Source organism: Chlorocebus sabaeus, chromosome 20 (assembly GCF_047675955.1).
Source record: "Chlorocebus sabaeus isolate Y175 chromosome 20, mChlSab1.0.hap1, whole genome shotgun sequence".
In the NCBI taxonomy this organism is placed as follows: domain Eukaryota; kingdom Metazoa; phylum Chordata; class Mammalia; order Primates; family Cercopithecidae; genus Chlorocebus; species Chlorocebus sabaeus.
Genome location: NC_132923.1, coordinates 94,133,926 through 94,149,072, shown reverse-complemented (window position 1 = coordinate 94,149,072; position 15,147 = coordinate 94,133,926). Strand labels below are relative to the sequence as shown.

The following is a 15,147-nucleotide window of genomic DNA, read 5'->3' as shown; positions in this document are numbered from 1 at the left end:
CATCAGTCACGTGGGGAAAGTAGGACCTACCCCACAGTGTTGCTGGGAGGACAAATGCCAAGGCCACAGATGTGTCCAGCACAGAGAACAGGGGCTGCTACTCTGCCACAGGAGGGTTTTGGGGACAGGGAAGGGGAAGCCTCCTGGAGAGAGGGTACACTGCGCATAATGGCCTAAGGCATGCTGGGGGAAGGTGGGCCCTGTGGTTGGCGGCCTACAGTGAGAAGAAAGGGATTGAGAAGAGTCAAGTCATCTTGCTCTCAACTAGGAGGCCATGGTGCTGTGTTCTCTGGACCTGTGTACCTGCAGGGCTGTGGGGGCTGGGTGGAAGAGAAACTGCCCTGCTGGGCACAGATCTAAGAGCCACTGAAGCTGTGGGCAGGGGCTGTGCTGGGCAGGTAGATCCTGCTCTAGCTTACCTGGGCGATGAGGATGCCAACGACGATGCCCAGCTGGTGCAGGGTGCCCAGGGCCCCACGAAGGGCTGTGGGTGACACCTCACCCACATACATGGGCACGAAGCCTGTGGTCAGGCCGCAGTACACACCGATGATGAAGCGGCCCAGGATCAGCATCTCAAAGGACTTGCCCAGTTTCGAGAAGCCCATGAGCACGGCAGACACGAAGGCCAGCAGGTTCATCATCAGCATTGAATTCCGCCTGGGGGTGGGGTCACAGGTCAGGCCAGTGCCCACATTCCTTGGGCTCCCAGGGGCTGGGTCATAGGTAATACCCTAGAACAGACAGGGAAGTCTCCCCCACCTCCCACCCCATCTGGGACTCCCTGGGCAGGAGGGCATGGGCCCTCCAAGGGCAGTGCCAGGACCTCTCCTACTTACCGGCCAAAGCGGTTAACGAAAAGGCCCACAGAGAAGGAGCCAATCATGCCCCCAACGGAGAAGATGGCCACAGAGAGGGACCAGAGTGTGGTGAGCGTGGTGGGCAGGATGCGCTCCCCATAGCGGTGGATCCATGTCTGGTTGTAGAACTCCTCAATCACCTGCAGGGGGAGATGCAGCCTGGGTGGGCAAGCCCCGGGCCAGGACCCAGTCTTCCTTTTCCTTTCCCCTTGCACCCCTCCCTAAGAGAGGGCCGGGGCCTGGCTCTGCCACAGATTCACTCCATGTTCTTGAGCCAAGTCCCTCTATTTTTGTGGGCCTCAGTTTCCCCAGACAAGAAACAAGGGGTTGGAGTCCATCTGAGAGCCCCGCCAACTCTCCCGCTTCCCCTAACGTGTGGTTTCCAGTGCCCTGTGGTTTCACAGGCTCAGTGTGACTTGCTGGGATGACAGCAAGTGACCAATGGTGGAAGTTCAGGCATAGAACAGAGAGGTACAAGGCCAGGTGTGGTGGCTCACACCTGTAATCCCAGCGCTTTGGGAGATCAAGGCAAGCAGATCACGGGAGGTCAGGAATTTGAGATCTGCCTGACCAACATGGTGAAACCCTGTCTCTACAGAAAGTAAAAAAAAATTAGCTGGACGTGGTGGCGCAAGCATGTAATCCCAGCTATGTGGGAGGCTGAGGCAGGAGAATCACTTGAACCCAGGACATGGAGGTTACAGTGAGCCAAGACTGCGCCACTGCACTCCAGCCTGGGTGACAGAGTGAGACTCTATGTCTCAAAAAAAAAGAAGTACAGAAGGAAAAGGGCCTTCCTACTTGCCCCTTTTATCCTCACCATGTCTCAAAGCCCCAAGGGCCCATCTCCTGCCACCGGACCCTCTCCCCAACCCCTTGCTGGGGAGGAAGCAGGGCTTGACAGACGGGTTCCGCCATCCAGGAAGTACAGACTCCCTGACCACACTGAGGGCCTGGTGTGACAACCTCACACATGTCACCCTTCAGATGTGCTTGAAAGACTCACACTGTGGCTTTCTGTTCCCCAGGCCTAGCTCCCTTGTGTCTGGCCTGCGAGCACCCCCTTGAAGGACCCACGCATGGCCTCCTCCCCTCTCCCAAGGGCCCAGCTAGGGGGTACGGGGAAAGGCTCCACACAAGGAAGCAGTTCCAGGAACTGGAAACGCCTGTCCTGGGACAGACCTGCCCACCGGCCCTGCCCCCACCCTGGCCAGCTCCCAGGGATGTGGTAGGCAGGCAGCACCGGTTCTGCCTGAGTACACTCACTACACTCTCAGTGCCACGGGACTGGCCAGACCCACCCAGCCACACGTATAGCAGAGTGCAGGCCTAGTTACCCAGAAACGGCTTCTTGTGCACGTATACCATCACACACACATAACCATGCTCACAGAATCTGAATATTCCTGCTTCAGCCAGTCACAAACTCACAGGCCCCTCATCCCCTACCACTTATAGCTCAAACTCAATTCCATTTGAACCCAACCCATCCCAACACCCCTCCATGTGTGTGCATGCCGCAAGTTCATACACACACAGCGGTATGCAGCCTCCATCACTGCTGTTGGTCCTCCCTATGCCTTCCAACCCACTGAGGTCTAGCAAAAGAGGAAGGTGTGGGTGGGCACACTTGCCAAACGGGGGCCTGCAGTCCCAGAAATGCCCACTGAATATGCTGGGCCTGCCTCCTGGTGCCTTCCTTCCCATTGCTGTGGGTCCTCAGCCTCTAGTCATCTCTTTGCCTGCCCTGTCACAACCTGTCCCAAGTCTGGAGGCATCTGATGGAGGCCAGGCTCCAACAGGCGAGGACAGTTGGTAGGGCAGAGGCAAGCCCTAAGGATCTGCTTGTCCATTCCAAGGATGCCAGGCAGGGCAGTGAACAGAAACCTGAACTCTGAATCTGGACACAACTAAATTCAGGTACTAGCTCCACCCCTTATTTCCAGTGTGACCATGAGCAAGTTATTTCATCTCTGAGTTTCCATGGCCCCATTTCTAAAGTGCAGACATTAGCAGTAGCTGCTTCACAGTGCTGCAGGGAATCAGTGACACAGCGCTCTCCAGTGCTTGGTGTCATCATCCTTAAAATCACCCCACTGCACACTGGTGGCCTGAAGGCTGTGCAGACCACTAATAGAGTCTCCCCAAGCCTTCAACCCGTAACTCAAAATCGGGGCTCTTGCCTGGTATCAATCCAATCTCCCTACCTACCACACCTTTGCGCTATATACCATTTCCCACTCCTCTACGCCTTGGAGATGCTACCACTCCTGCCTGGAAGGTACCCCTGGCCTTACTGCTGAAACCGCTCGAGATGCAGGTTCCCCTGACTCCAGGAGTTTGTCTTCCCTGAGGAAGACACTTGATTCACACCATGGTCTGTCCCAGAGTCAATGCCAGGGATACCTGGTGAGTAAATGGAGGAATTGATGAACTAAAGATGTTTGGCTCTCCTCTTAGAACCCCTTGATTCCGCTGGGGGCAGAGAGAAGGTAGATTTTGAGAAAAAAAACAGAGCAACAAAACACAAAGTGTTCTTCTATGGACGAAACTAACCCCAGAGGAGGACTGGTTGGGAACGGTAATGCCCTGTTTATCAGGCTCCACCAAGAACAGGCTGTTCCGGATGAGGGTGGATATGGGAACTGTCCAGATAAATGGCGTTTGCCCTTTTGAGGGTCCAACCTTTCCTGACCCATTATGGTGTGAAAATTTGACAAGATTTCACTTTGCTCTCCTGAGCAACCAGACCTACAAGCAGGGCTGCAGGGCAATGGTGTCTGCCCTTGGGGCTCTCTGCAGGGGCAAAGAGAGGTGTTTGCACCTGTGCAGACTGGCTCCTGATGGCTAAATTTCTGCAGTCCATAGTTCTAAGGTATTCCCCCACTCCTCCGTGGTTCAGAGGCTTGTCTTGTACAACTCTACACACCCCTTTTGAAATTTGCCAAGAAGTCAGCAAATGGAATTTGTTTGAATTGTATACAAAGAAAGAGTAAATAGGTGCTAAGTAAGGCCTGAAACTACCTAAATAAGCTTGAATATCTGTTGAGATGTTGGGGCAACTAATAAGAGAGGTGTATAAGTGAGGTGTGACCAGAGCTCCACCCTGAGTTACGTCTCCTGCCTGTGGTCACACAGTCAGAGGGACCCAACCTCGTCCAGGGCTGGCTCCTGGACGCTGCCTAGCTGCTCTGTTACTCAGACCACTTTATGGGGTGGAGGAAGGGTGAGCAGCCAGCTCTCTGCATGTTAACCTTGGCCTAGACTCATCCTCTCCAGCCCACAGCAGCACTTCCTGGCCAAGCTGAGGCTGGGGAGTGGGTTTCTGCCTCTTGGTGCCTGAGATTTCTGGGAAGAAGCCACGCCTGGTTTTCCATTCCTACTGCTGGTTCCAGTGCTCTGTGCCCTCTCCTCCCTGGGGATTCATATGGGGTTCCATGCTGACTCTTGGCCCAGGAAAGGCGGGGATGCTGGAGAATGAGAAGAACCCTACATAGGGAAAAGCTCTGGACACATCCTCCCTAGAAGTGTCTGGGTGCACCTCAGGAAAGAAGACTCTACTTATGCCCTGACAGGATCCCACAGGCCCAATCCCGTGGGCTCCCAGCAGCCTCCGCAGCCCTGGGTCATGTGTGAGGTGAGACCTGGCACGTGCCTGTTCTGAACGCTCCCACCTCACATGCCCATCCCAAGCTTAGGAGTTAGACACTTGATGCTGCCACCACCCCACATCCACCAATCGCCAGGTCCTCTCGATTCTGCCTCCGAGTCTGTCCTACTTCTCTACCCAGGCAGCCTGCCCTGGGTCTCATCTGGATTCTGCTCCTGACTCTTCTTATCCACCAAAGTCGGACCTCATTTCCCACAGCGAACCACCCCTCAGAATGCAGTCGGTGTCCCGCACACCAAATGTGCCAGGCTCGGCCATTCACCCGCTTCTCTGCTCCCTTCCCGGCCCGGTCTTTTCACCCAGCTGTGGGGTCTGGGTGGCAGCAAGCGTGTTGAGGAGGGAGGAGTGGTTCTGGTCAGTTCCCAGGGGGATTGCCATGGCATCGGCCAGCCGCGAGCTGAGGGGCTACTAAAGATCTCTGTCCAGGTACCTCACTGAGCCTAGAGGACACCCACCATGGAGACCACCCTAGAGAAGCAGGTTGACTGTGGGCAGCTGAGATCCTTTGGACCAGATGGCTTCTGGTACACGAAGCTATTCCTCACCCAGTGGCTTTCCTGGGGTGAGGGGGAGGCCTGCACAAGCCTAAAGACACCCTGGGAATCCCCATACCAACTCCTGCCAGTCTAGGCAACTGTGAGTGAGACCACATGTCTGCCTGTCTACCAAGGAACTTCTCACTTCCCCTTTGTAGAGCAGCATGAGGCGGCGAACACTGCCTGGCACATGGGTAAGCTGTTACTGTTGTCACTGTTGCTCTCTCAAGAAGAGAAGTCACCACCTTCAGAGGAGGAGCCTTAGGGACAAGGTTTTCCATTTTGAAATTGCCAGAAATCATTACCTTAAAAATGTAAGAGTAAGGAGGAACCTGAAGGAACTAGGGGCCTGCCTCGGGGAGTAAAGCTAGTCTCCAGGCCCTGCTCAGCTGCTCCTGGCAGAGGAACCCGCAGGTCTATAGCCCCAGAGGGCAGAGGCGCCAGGGCCAGATTCCAGCTTCGGGGAAGGAAGAGCTTTATAGACTTCAGGGTATGAGGCTGCCCACCTTACAGGTGGTGAGTTCCCTGTAAGTAGGGAGCATGCAAGTCAAAGTGCTCCAGAGACGAACTGGCAAACATTTTATGTAAAAGGCTAGCTAGAATCCATTAGGCAGGGTCTGTGAGCCACATATGGCCTCTGTCACTCATTGTTCTTTTTTTCTCAACCTTGTAAAAATGTAAAAACCATTGTTAGCTCATGGGGTATACAAAAACAGGCTGCTGGCTGGATGTGGCCCTCCTGCCAACCCTGGATCTAGGATTCTAGACCACTGCCGGGAGGGGCATGTGTTTTGGAACCTCTGGCTGGTCTCACCATCCTTCCTGCTAGACATTCCTCTACCCCAGGAGGACTAGGTCAGCTAGGTCATCCCCAGCAGGGATCCCTGGGCCAGGTTGAAGCTCCATCTCAACCCTCCCTGTGCTCTACTGGATGCTATTGTGGGGAAAAAGGGGCTAACTGCCAGCCAAGCTTTCAGCACCAGTTACAAGGAGGAAAGGGCCAGCTTCTCCGGCTTAGCCTCTCAGCCTGGCCTTCACCCCTGTTCCCTGCCTGCCCATCTTCCAGCTGGGGCTGGCCCCGCAATGCCCCTCCCCCAAGCTCTCAGCCCAGGGCCTTCATCTCCACAGCAACTCTCAGCCACACCCCAGGGTCAGCTGGGAGATTGGAGCCAGATGTTTCAGGTGGGGCTGGACAGATAACCCTCCCCACTGGGTCCCCTGGGGCCTCAGTTTGGTGCCTGGGGGAAGAGGCCCAGGTTGGGGCTACAGCTGAGCCCCAACCAGCCTGCAGAGGGCTGGACCACCCAGGCTGCTTCCCTGGAAGAGCCCTGACATGGCTAGCCTCCAAACCAAGGCCAGGCCTGCCGGCAGACAGAGAAATCATCCCACCGCGGCAGCCATACCCGAAGCCCTTCTAAGCTCTTGCAATAAAGTGACTCCTCTACCCCAACTATGACTCATGAGGCACACGCGGTGACTCCCTCATACGACACCTCACATCTTTGCTCAGGCCTAATCACCTTTCAGGGCATGCACAGATACTCCTCTGGAAAGCCTTCCTCCTGAGAACCACCCCTCCCTCTCCACTACAACTGGTTCTCAAACAGAGGCGGCTTTGGCACCCCATAGGACATCTGCCAATGCCCAGAGACATTTTTGGTTGTCACACTGGCTACTGGCATCCAGAGGGTGGAAGCCAAGGATGCTGATAAACATCCTCCAACGCACGGGACAGGCCTCTGCAACACCAGCAGAAACATCACACTGCCAGGCTGACAAACCCGGCTCTAAGGGCGAAGCACCCTCTCCCTCTCCCTTCCCTGCTTCCACTGTGCTTGTTCACATTTCCCTCATTGCCTTTAGACGGCTAACTGTAAGGTACCGTGTGCTCCCTCTGCAGTAAACCTCAGCATGGAGATGTCTGATGCATCCGTGTCGCTGGTGCCCAGCACGGCTCTGGAGGTGGAGAGTTGACACTAAATGACCAGCAAGCCATGAATCTAACTGAAGGGCTTGAGGGGTGATGTGATATGACAGGATGTGATGGTGTAAGAGATTGTGCAACTGTGTGTGGGAAACTTGAGACGCTGGTACATGACTGAGCTTGACTCAGCTCCGAAGTGAGAGCACACATGGCCAGCTGGGTGGCAGTTGTAGGTGAGTGAAAGGGTGTTTAGGTGCCCATCTGGGACTGTGCCCATCTTCCACAATGGTCAAGGGCACAGACTAGGGCCAGACTCCCTGGAGTTACATCATAGCCTTGCCACTTATTAGCTGTGTGTCCTTGCTTTCATTGCTTAACATCTCTGTGACCCAGTTTCTTATAAAGCAGGGAAAATTATGGTGTCTGCCTAATGGGGTTATTTTGAGGAACAACTGAATTACTATTTCTAGAGTATGTATAACAATGCCTGGATTGTATAACAATCTGTAACAATGTATAACAAGCCTTAAGTAAGCAGTAAGGGTTTATGGTAGTGGTGATGGGTGAAGGGGAGAGGGGACCAGAGCTCTCTGGACATAGGAGAGAGAAGGAGAGGCTGCCTGGAGCGCGAAGCCCAGCTCAGCCTGACGGGACACAGGGCTTGGGTTAGGAGGCGGGTGTTGCCTCCAGCTCTTTCACTCACCAAGCTGGGTCATCTTGGGCAGACCTCACCTCCTCTGCAGACCAGGTTCCTCCTTTGTCAAACAAGGAGTGTTGTTTGTCAAACAGTGAGGTCTTTTCTGGCCCAAACTCTCTGGATTCTGAGGATGCCTTATTCTTAGACATGCCTGACACGGTCCCTTGGGCCAGGACTTCATGGTTTCTCAGTGCTGTTAGTCTGCTGGCACTCAGTTATTTCTACTGGCAGCTCAGTCATTTGGGGAGGGGAAAGGCAGTGCTCAGATGAGCCCAGTATGATGGTCAGGATTCCCTGTTCATTTAGCTGCTCCCCCTGTGGCTGGGCTCACCTCTTCCACCTCTGTCCTCCTCCTCCAGGAGGGGATGCATGGCAGGAATTTCCCGTCATCACTCACAGCAGGGCAGGGCCAGTGCGCAGAGCTGGGGAAGCGCGAGGCCTGGAGCCCATCTCTAGCTTAGCCCTTCACTCTCCAGATACCTCATCTGGCTTCAGTTCCCTCATTTAGAAGAGGGGAAGATAATGTCAGCCCCGCCTGCCTTGTAGAGTTGTTGTGACGCGGTAATTTATGGGGAGGTGCTTTGTAAACATGTAAGAAAGTAGGATTAATTAACCACTTCCAGGAGGAAGCCCTTTGGGGCCTGTTTTATGGAAGAGAACAAGCTTCTGGCATCCTCACCATTCGTGGGGCAAAGTCTCTTTTGAAGAGTAGGCAAACCATGGCCAACCCAATGCTGTTTCCTAAGAGAGGTTCTTCTAAACAGACAAGGGAAGTTGGTGTGCCCAGTGCAGGCAGTTAGCGATTCCTCATCAGCAGAACATTTCACATCCCTGCACCTCTGCAGAAGCCACTCCCACTGCCCAGACACCTGCCCTTCCTGCCCTATGGGGTCAACTCACACTTCAAGGTCAAGCATGCCTGCCAAGTCCTCCGTGAAGACCTTTTTTTAATCTCCACTGTCTCCCCAGCCCCAGCATTACTTGCCCCCCGTTTGCTCTCACAGCACCTTGAAGCCCTCTGTTAGTGACACTCTGGCTTTCTCCAAGGGGTCTCTCCCACTGCTGTGGAGACAGGGCCTGGCTCGGACTGTGTCTCAGGCAGCTCCCTGAGGGCCAGCATGTGCCTGCTGTGTTCACAGCTATACTTCTCCCTCCTCACTGTCTAGGACAGCATCTGGCACAGCGTGGATGCTCGGGAAGTCCTGGCTGAATGAAAGGGTTGGCCGGATGGCATCTGTGCCGCCCTAGGGCAGGCCTTCAGCCCTACCTGGGCACAGGAGTCGCTCTGCCCTGTTACTACATGTGGGCTCTGAGCCTCACTTTCATTTCTTCCTCTTGGGTCCTTCTATTCTCTCTTCACATGTTACATGTGTCACTTCTAATCTGTCTCCAGGTTGGAAAAACTGCAGCCAGCCTTGTGAGAAGTGTTTGTAAAGCGCAAAAGTCAACAGACCGAGTGCCTGGGTGCTTGCCCAGGAAACACCGCTAGATTTCAGCGTTCTCGGTTCTGGCCACTCACATCTCCAGTTTTGGTCTGCTGGGGCTGGTTCCTGAAGTGACCTTTGGACAGGTGCCCATACATGGTCCTATGAATGCAGTTTACAGCCTCACCTGGGCCCTCTGAGCTGCTGACCAGCCCTGTGATGCCCTGGTCAGAGGTTCTGCCCATATTCCATGACAGTTATAACCTCTCGCTTATTTCTGATTAGACGGGAGGCCTCAGGGATCACAGAAGTCCATCTCAGATTTGTCTACATCTTTGGAAGTCTCTCAGTCCCTGGCTGGGCATGGTGGCTCACACCTGTAATCTCAGCACTTTGGGAGGCCCAGGCAGGTAGATCACCTGAGGTCAGGAGTTTGAGACAGCCTCACCAACCTGGTGAAACCCCATCTCTACTAAAAACACAAAAATTAGCTGAGCATGGTGGTACGCACCTGTACCAGTAGCCCAGCTACACAGGAGGCTGAGGCAGGAGAATCACTTGAATCCAGGAAGCGGAGGTTGCAGTGAGCCAAGATCATGCCACTGCACTCCGGTCTGGGCAACAGAGCAAGACTCCATCTCAAAAAAAAAACCGGTATTTCAGTCCCTCCTGGCCAAAGGCAGCCCCTCCCTTCTGCTCCGACACCACCTCCCTCCTGGAAGACCTCCGCCCTCACTTCCTTATCTTCACCCTCTCCTCTGCTGATTCCTTCCAACATGTTTTAAAATGACCTTCATTAAAATACATACATGCATGCATACATACATACATACATAAATTCCTAGCCATACCATAATTCCAAACCTCCTCAACTCTTTTCTCCCTTTCCCACCAACTCTTTTGGAAGGGCTGTCTCCACCCTTTCTCATCTGCCTCTCACTCTTCACCCAATCGTAGTGAGGCTTCTACCCGTGCTGTGTCACCCAGTCAGCCCAAATGGCCACAAGGCCACCATCGCCTCTTCTACATTCAGCAATGTGGAGAGGCTTGCCCAGTTCAACCCCTGGGGTAGCTGATGGCATTCCTCCACTCCGTTCATCCACTCACTATCCACCAGTGTCATTACTATGACAGGCACCGTTCTAGGCACTGAGGACACGGCTGTGGACAAACCAGACAAATACCCTGGCCCTTCGACAGCTTACATTCTCCCTCTGTGTTGGGAGGGTATCCTCTCCTGGTTTTAGAGATACCAGCTCTTGTTCTTCTACTTAAGGTCCTTTTCTAGCAATGGGTTGTTCTCTGGGGCCTTGATCTTTTTACTTTTAATTTTTATTGATTTAATTATAAAATTGAGATGAGGTCTTGATGTGTTGCTCAGGCTGGTCTTGAACTCCTGGGCTCAAGTGATCCACCCACCTCAGCCTCCCAAAGTGCTGGGATTACAGTGTGAGCTACCACGCCTGCCTTAATTTTCATTTCTCTTTTTATTCCACAGTCTCCCTAGAAGATCTTCCTCCACTGTGTGGATACCAGTGACTAACTCTCAACTTTTCTCCAGCCTGGGTCTAAGAAACAGACCCACACATGCAGGTGCCTCCTGCACATCTCCAGCTGTGTCACCCACGTCTCCATTCCTGCACATCCCATGGCCACCTCTCAGCTCCTGGCACACCTGCTCTTTCTTCAAACCACACATCACCAGATACCTAGAAACCATTTTTAAACCCTTCTCTGTTGCCCTCGCACGGAATTGATGACCAAATCCTGTCCATTCTTCCTCTGAGGGTTTGCTTTTATGTCACTAGTGCAACGGCAACTTTCATGGTTTCCCGTCTCTAATCTCACATTCTTAGGTCTACCCCTCCATACCAGACTCCTGAGTCATTTCCGTACAATGCAAGTCTGATCACGTCTGCCCTGGGCAGTGGGTTCCTATTGTCTTCATCCTGAAGTCCATGCTCCCTAGCTGCCCCTCCCCCACCCCCACGGCCCCTTCTGACTGTGCCATGCCATACTTACAGGGCCCTTTGTGGTCTGGCTCTTGCCTACCTTGTTGACCTCCCCAACCTTCCCCCTCCTCCTGTTCACTCTAGTGACACACTAAACTACTCATGCTTTACTCATGCCAGGCTTTCTCTCTTCTGGGCATTTTACTTTGCAGGCCCCCTGCTCACCCCAACCCTGTTCTGTTTCTGGAAAACACCTTCTCTGTCCTGACCTTAGAGTCCTAGTTCTGTCATTAACTCACTATGAGATCACAGTCAAGACATCACTCAGTCCAGTACTGTCAACCTTGGCTGCACAGTTGAATTGGTGGGGAAACTTTTAATTGAATGCCCAAACAGCATCCCAGACCAATTAAATCAGAATCTGGGGGTGTCCTGGAAACCCTAGTGTACAGCGAAGTGGAGAGCTCAGCCTCCCTCTGTTTCCTCCCAGCCTGTCTTACAGACTTTCCATTTGTAAGGATTCCCAAAGGGAGCCAGTTCTGAAGCACACACTTCGGCAAGAGCTGTCAAGAGCACTTAGCAAATGCAGGGCTTGGGGCTGGTCCAAACATGGGCCCACGGTCGCCATGCCCGGCAAACTTGGAAAAGTCCTGTCACCTCCGCGGCAGCTGAGCATGACTCAGCAGGCCAAGCCTTCCTGGTGACTTGCTCCTTGGCATCGGGCATGGCCCATAGCCCATAGTGCCTATTTGGAAAAGAGCCCAGCTAACTCCAGACACTACCTGGTTCCCCCAAACAGGCCCCTGATCTTTGGGAGTCACCACACTCACTTTCTAGCTGCATCTGTCTAGACAAGAAATGTGGTCCTGACGTGAGGACTGCCCACTCATTTGGTCCTCTCTGAGAAGGTACAGATTTTTAAACTGGCAAGGCGGCTGGTTAGGAGGACCGCCTGCGGCCATGGAAATAAAGAGCTTGGCTTCTGACTCCAACATTCAGTAGCTTTGTGACCTTGGGCCTGTTGGTCATTTCATCTGCCTGGACCTCAGTTTCTGGGTCTATAAAATGGAAATCACCACCCAATCTCATAAACACAAGCAAAATGCCTGGTACAGAGGAAGGGCTCAGTTAGTTTCCTTTCCTGTCCCTACCCCCTACCCCCTTTTCTTCTCTCCTCCTCAATGCAAGTAGGCTGGGCTGGAGGAGATGATCTAGGTCCCTTCCCATCCTGACATTCAAGTAAACAAGTGAGGACAGACCCAGGATGCACGGTAGGGAGGAGGAAGCCAGCACAGGCCTTCACCCCCTGCGGCTCCCTAGGGCAAGACGCCATTTCTGCTTTGACTGGCACAGGGCCTTCAGGGAGAGGACGCAGTTTCAACCTGCAATTGGATGCCTTAAAAGGAAGTGCACTGCCTGTGGATGGGTATGAGTGCAGGCTCAAGGACCACCTGGCAGGCAGGTGTTGGATACCAGCTGTCTCTGACTAGCTGGGTGATATTGGGCAGGTTTCCTCTCCCTGGCCATTTCCCACACCTGCAGGCTGGGAGTGGTGCCTGTCGCCTACAGTGCTGCAGTGAGCATCAAGTGAGACAAGCCCATGAAACCCTCTGCAGCCCCAGAATGCCATGGAAATGCAGCATTATTGTATTGAGCTTTGCTCTGAGTTTATTATATCATCCAACATATTATTATACGACTGAGTTGGGTGGAGGGTTGGTCAAGAGGCCCTATAAAAGACCCCAGGATTCTGTGGGACCTGAGACTCTAGAATTCTGCCGCCCTAAGATTCCAAAGCAAGAGACGAGTCTCTGACATTGTCAGGGCCAGAAAATTGGCTGGAGAGGCAGACAGTGCGTTGATGTAAATGACTCTAATTCAGGTGGTGGTGTGAGACCGTGGGCATGTGTGATGTGCAACAGAGCAGGCTCGTGTCCATAAGCCAACGATGGCATAGTACTCACCTTCTGGGGGGCATTGATGACTCCAGTGTTGTAGCCAAACTGCAGGGAGCCAAGCACTGCTCCTCCCACGGCCAGCATGAGGCGACCCGTCAACTTCTGCAGAGAAACAAACCACACTGTTATAGGCGTGTCTGGGCCCAGGTTACTACAGGGCAGGGCCTGGACTGGCAGGTTCCTGTGTTCAGGTATCTTGCCTGACTCCTGGCACCACACCAGTCTTTCTCCCAGGAAACTTGGCCTATTCCCGACCTCAGGTGCCCAAACCAGCCTAGCTGACTTTAAGACACTGGGCTGGCCGACCATTTCCTGGGGAGAGAGGGGAAGTATGGTCTTCTCTCTCTGTAGCCAGGTCTCAGAGAGGCAGAGGCTTCGGATTCGTGGGGGTCTCATTTCCCTGGTGAAGCCATGCCTGGGGTCTGGTGGTTCTAGACTCTCTAACTGGGAGGCCCAGGAACCAACCCTCCTATGTAAGGGGCCCAAATTACTTGGTAGGAGTAGCACAGATATAGGAGAAACAACCTGGATTTGGAGCTGAAGGCGCTGGCTTCTGATTCCAGCCCATCGGCCTGTTTGCTCTGTGAATTCCAGCTAAGTCCCCCTTGCACCACTTCTCCCCTGTCCTCCACTTCTCCCCTGTCTTCCATTGGATGGTCAGCAAAATGGCAACAGCTTCGTTTGTCACATTGGAGATGTGATCCCACCTTGCCCTGACCTTCCTGCTGTTCACAGGGCAGGAAACTGAGCCCTGAGAGGGTGAGGCAAGTTCCAGATCACTCAGGAGTCTGTGGCAGAGAGCTCAGGGCTCCGAACTCCCTACCCAGTGCTCCTGATGGCAACAATCCCCAAACCATAAGGCTCCCAAGGTTATTTGGACATAGATGACATGCTAGGCAGGAATGCACTTTGGAAAAGTGCACAAGGTGAGTAAGAGTGTTGGGCCAAGGTGTTTCCAGTGGGCAAAGGGCTAGGAGAGAAAAAGGGCAGTTTGCTTCTATCCACTGGAAGCCGAGGACATGAGGCAGCAGGAAGGGCAGAGGCCAGCAGGTGAAGAGCCCTGCTTAGCCACAGGTGACTGAGAGGCCAGTGGGATGTCCGCCTTGCTGGAGAAAAGTACTCTTTTCAGCTATAAAAATGAGGAAGTCAGGAAATGTGACATTAGGCAGGCCTTTAACCGATTGTGGGAGAACAGGGCTGCAGGAGGCACACCAAAGAAATGACTGGCATTCACTACGCACACCACACCAGACTGGGCACTGGAAGTGAGTGGAGCTGGCCACGGCCTGCCTGTGGGTTTCTGGGCCTTGGTTTCCACAGAACCCAGAAGCACCCTTTACTTCCAAGATCATCACAGATAGCCCTGGGCGTAGCTGTTATCAGGCATATTCCCAGTATGGTCTTTTCATTCTCTGGAAGCTGTCAGTCAGGGCAACGATTGCAAAAGCCAAGGCTCTCATATCAGAGGCTGCGAAAGAGGAAGAAGACTTTGGCCCAGGAGGAGCGTACAGCTCAGAGCCCCCTCTGTGTGCGCGTTGTGTCCTTCCTTCCCATTAGTCTGACCCCTTAGCCTGCCTCTGGACATGTATTCCACATGCTGGGGCTTCCCTCATACCACAGGGACTCCATTCTCTCTAAGTTCTCTGCATTGCCCAACTGGAAAGACAGCCCCTCCCCCAGTATGTCCTGGCACTGCCCCGAGTCTCCCTCTCTCAAGTCTCTGGGGAGCCTTCAGGCCCAGAGCTGTTGTTCTGAGTGGGTAGTGAGCAGCTGACAAACTTCTGGGGGATCCCAGTGACACACCAGGTCAAGTCTAACTCATAGGGTGGACACTGGGTTTAAATCAGAGGCTGTGGCAAGGCACTAAGCATCACCAGGAGGGTTCACTAAACAGCGACTACTAGGACCGCCACGTGCTGGGCTTTCTGCCTGCGGAATTACCTGCATTTGGCTTATGGGATGCAAAGTATATACTGTATTTTTCTGGACCACGTTAGAATAGATTAAAAACAAGCAATGCAGCGACATCAATCTATGATTTCAGAAAACGTGGCGTGGCATAGTTATATAATGGAATACATAACCTGGGAGTTCGAGGCCGCAGTGAGCTGTGATCACCCCATGGC

General features: G+C 53.4%; 1 protein-coding gene across 1 annotated transcript in view; it reads right to left on the bottom strand.

Annotated features, from left to right (window-relative positions):
* SLC2A1 (solute carrier family 2 member 1) overlaps window positions 1-15,147 on the bottom strand; it is a 33,150-nt gene that overhangs the window by 4,417 nt on the left and 13,586 nt on the right. The window contains exons 2-4 of the mRNA XM_007979129.3: window positions 13,028-13,123; window positions 840-1,000; window positions 420-660 (exon numbers count right to left, since the gene is read on the bottom strand). Coding sequence (XP_007977320.1) covers window positions 420-660; window positions 840-1,000; window positions 13,028-13,123 — 498 coding nt within the window. The remainder of the gene's footprint in view (window positions 1-419; window positions 661-839; window positions 1,001-13,027; window positions 13,124-15,147) is intronic.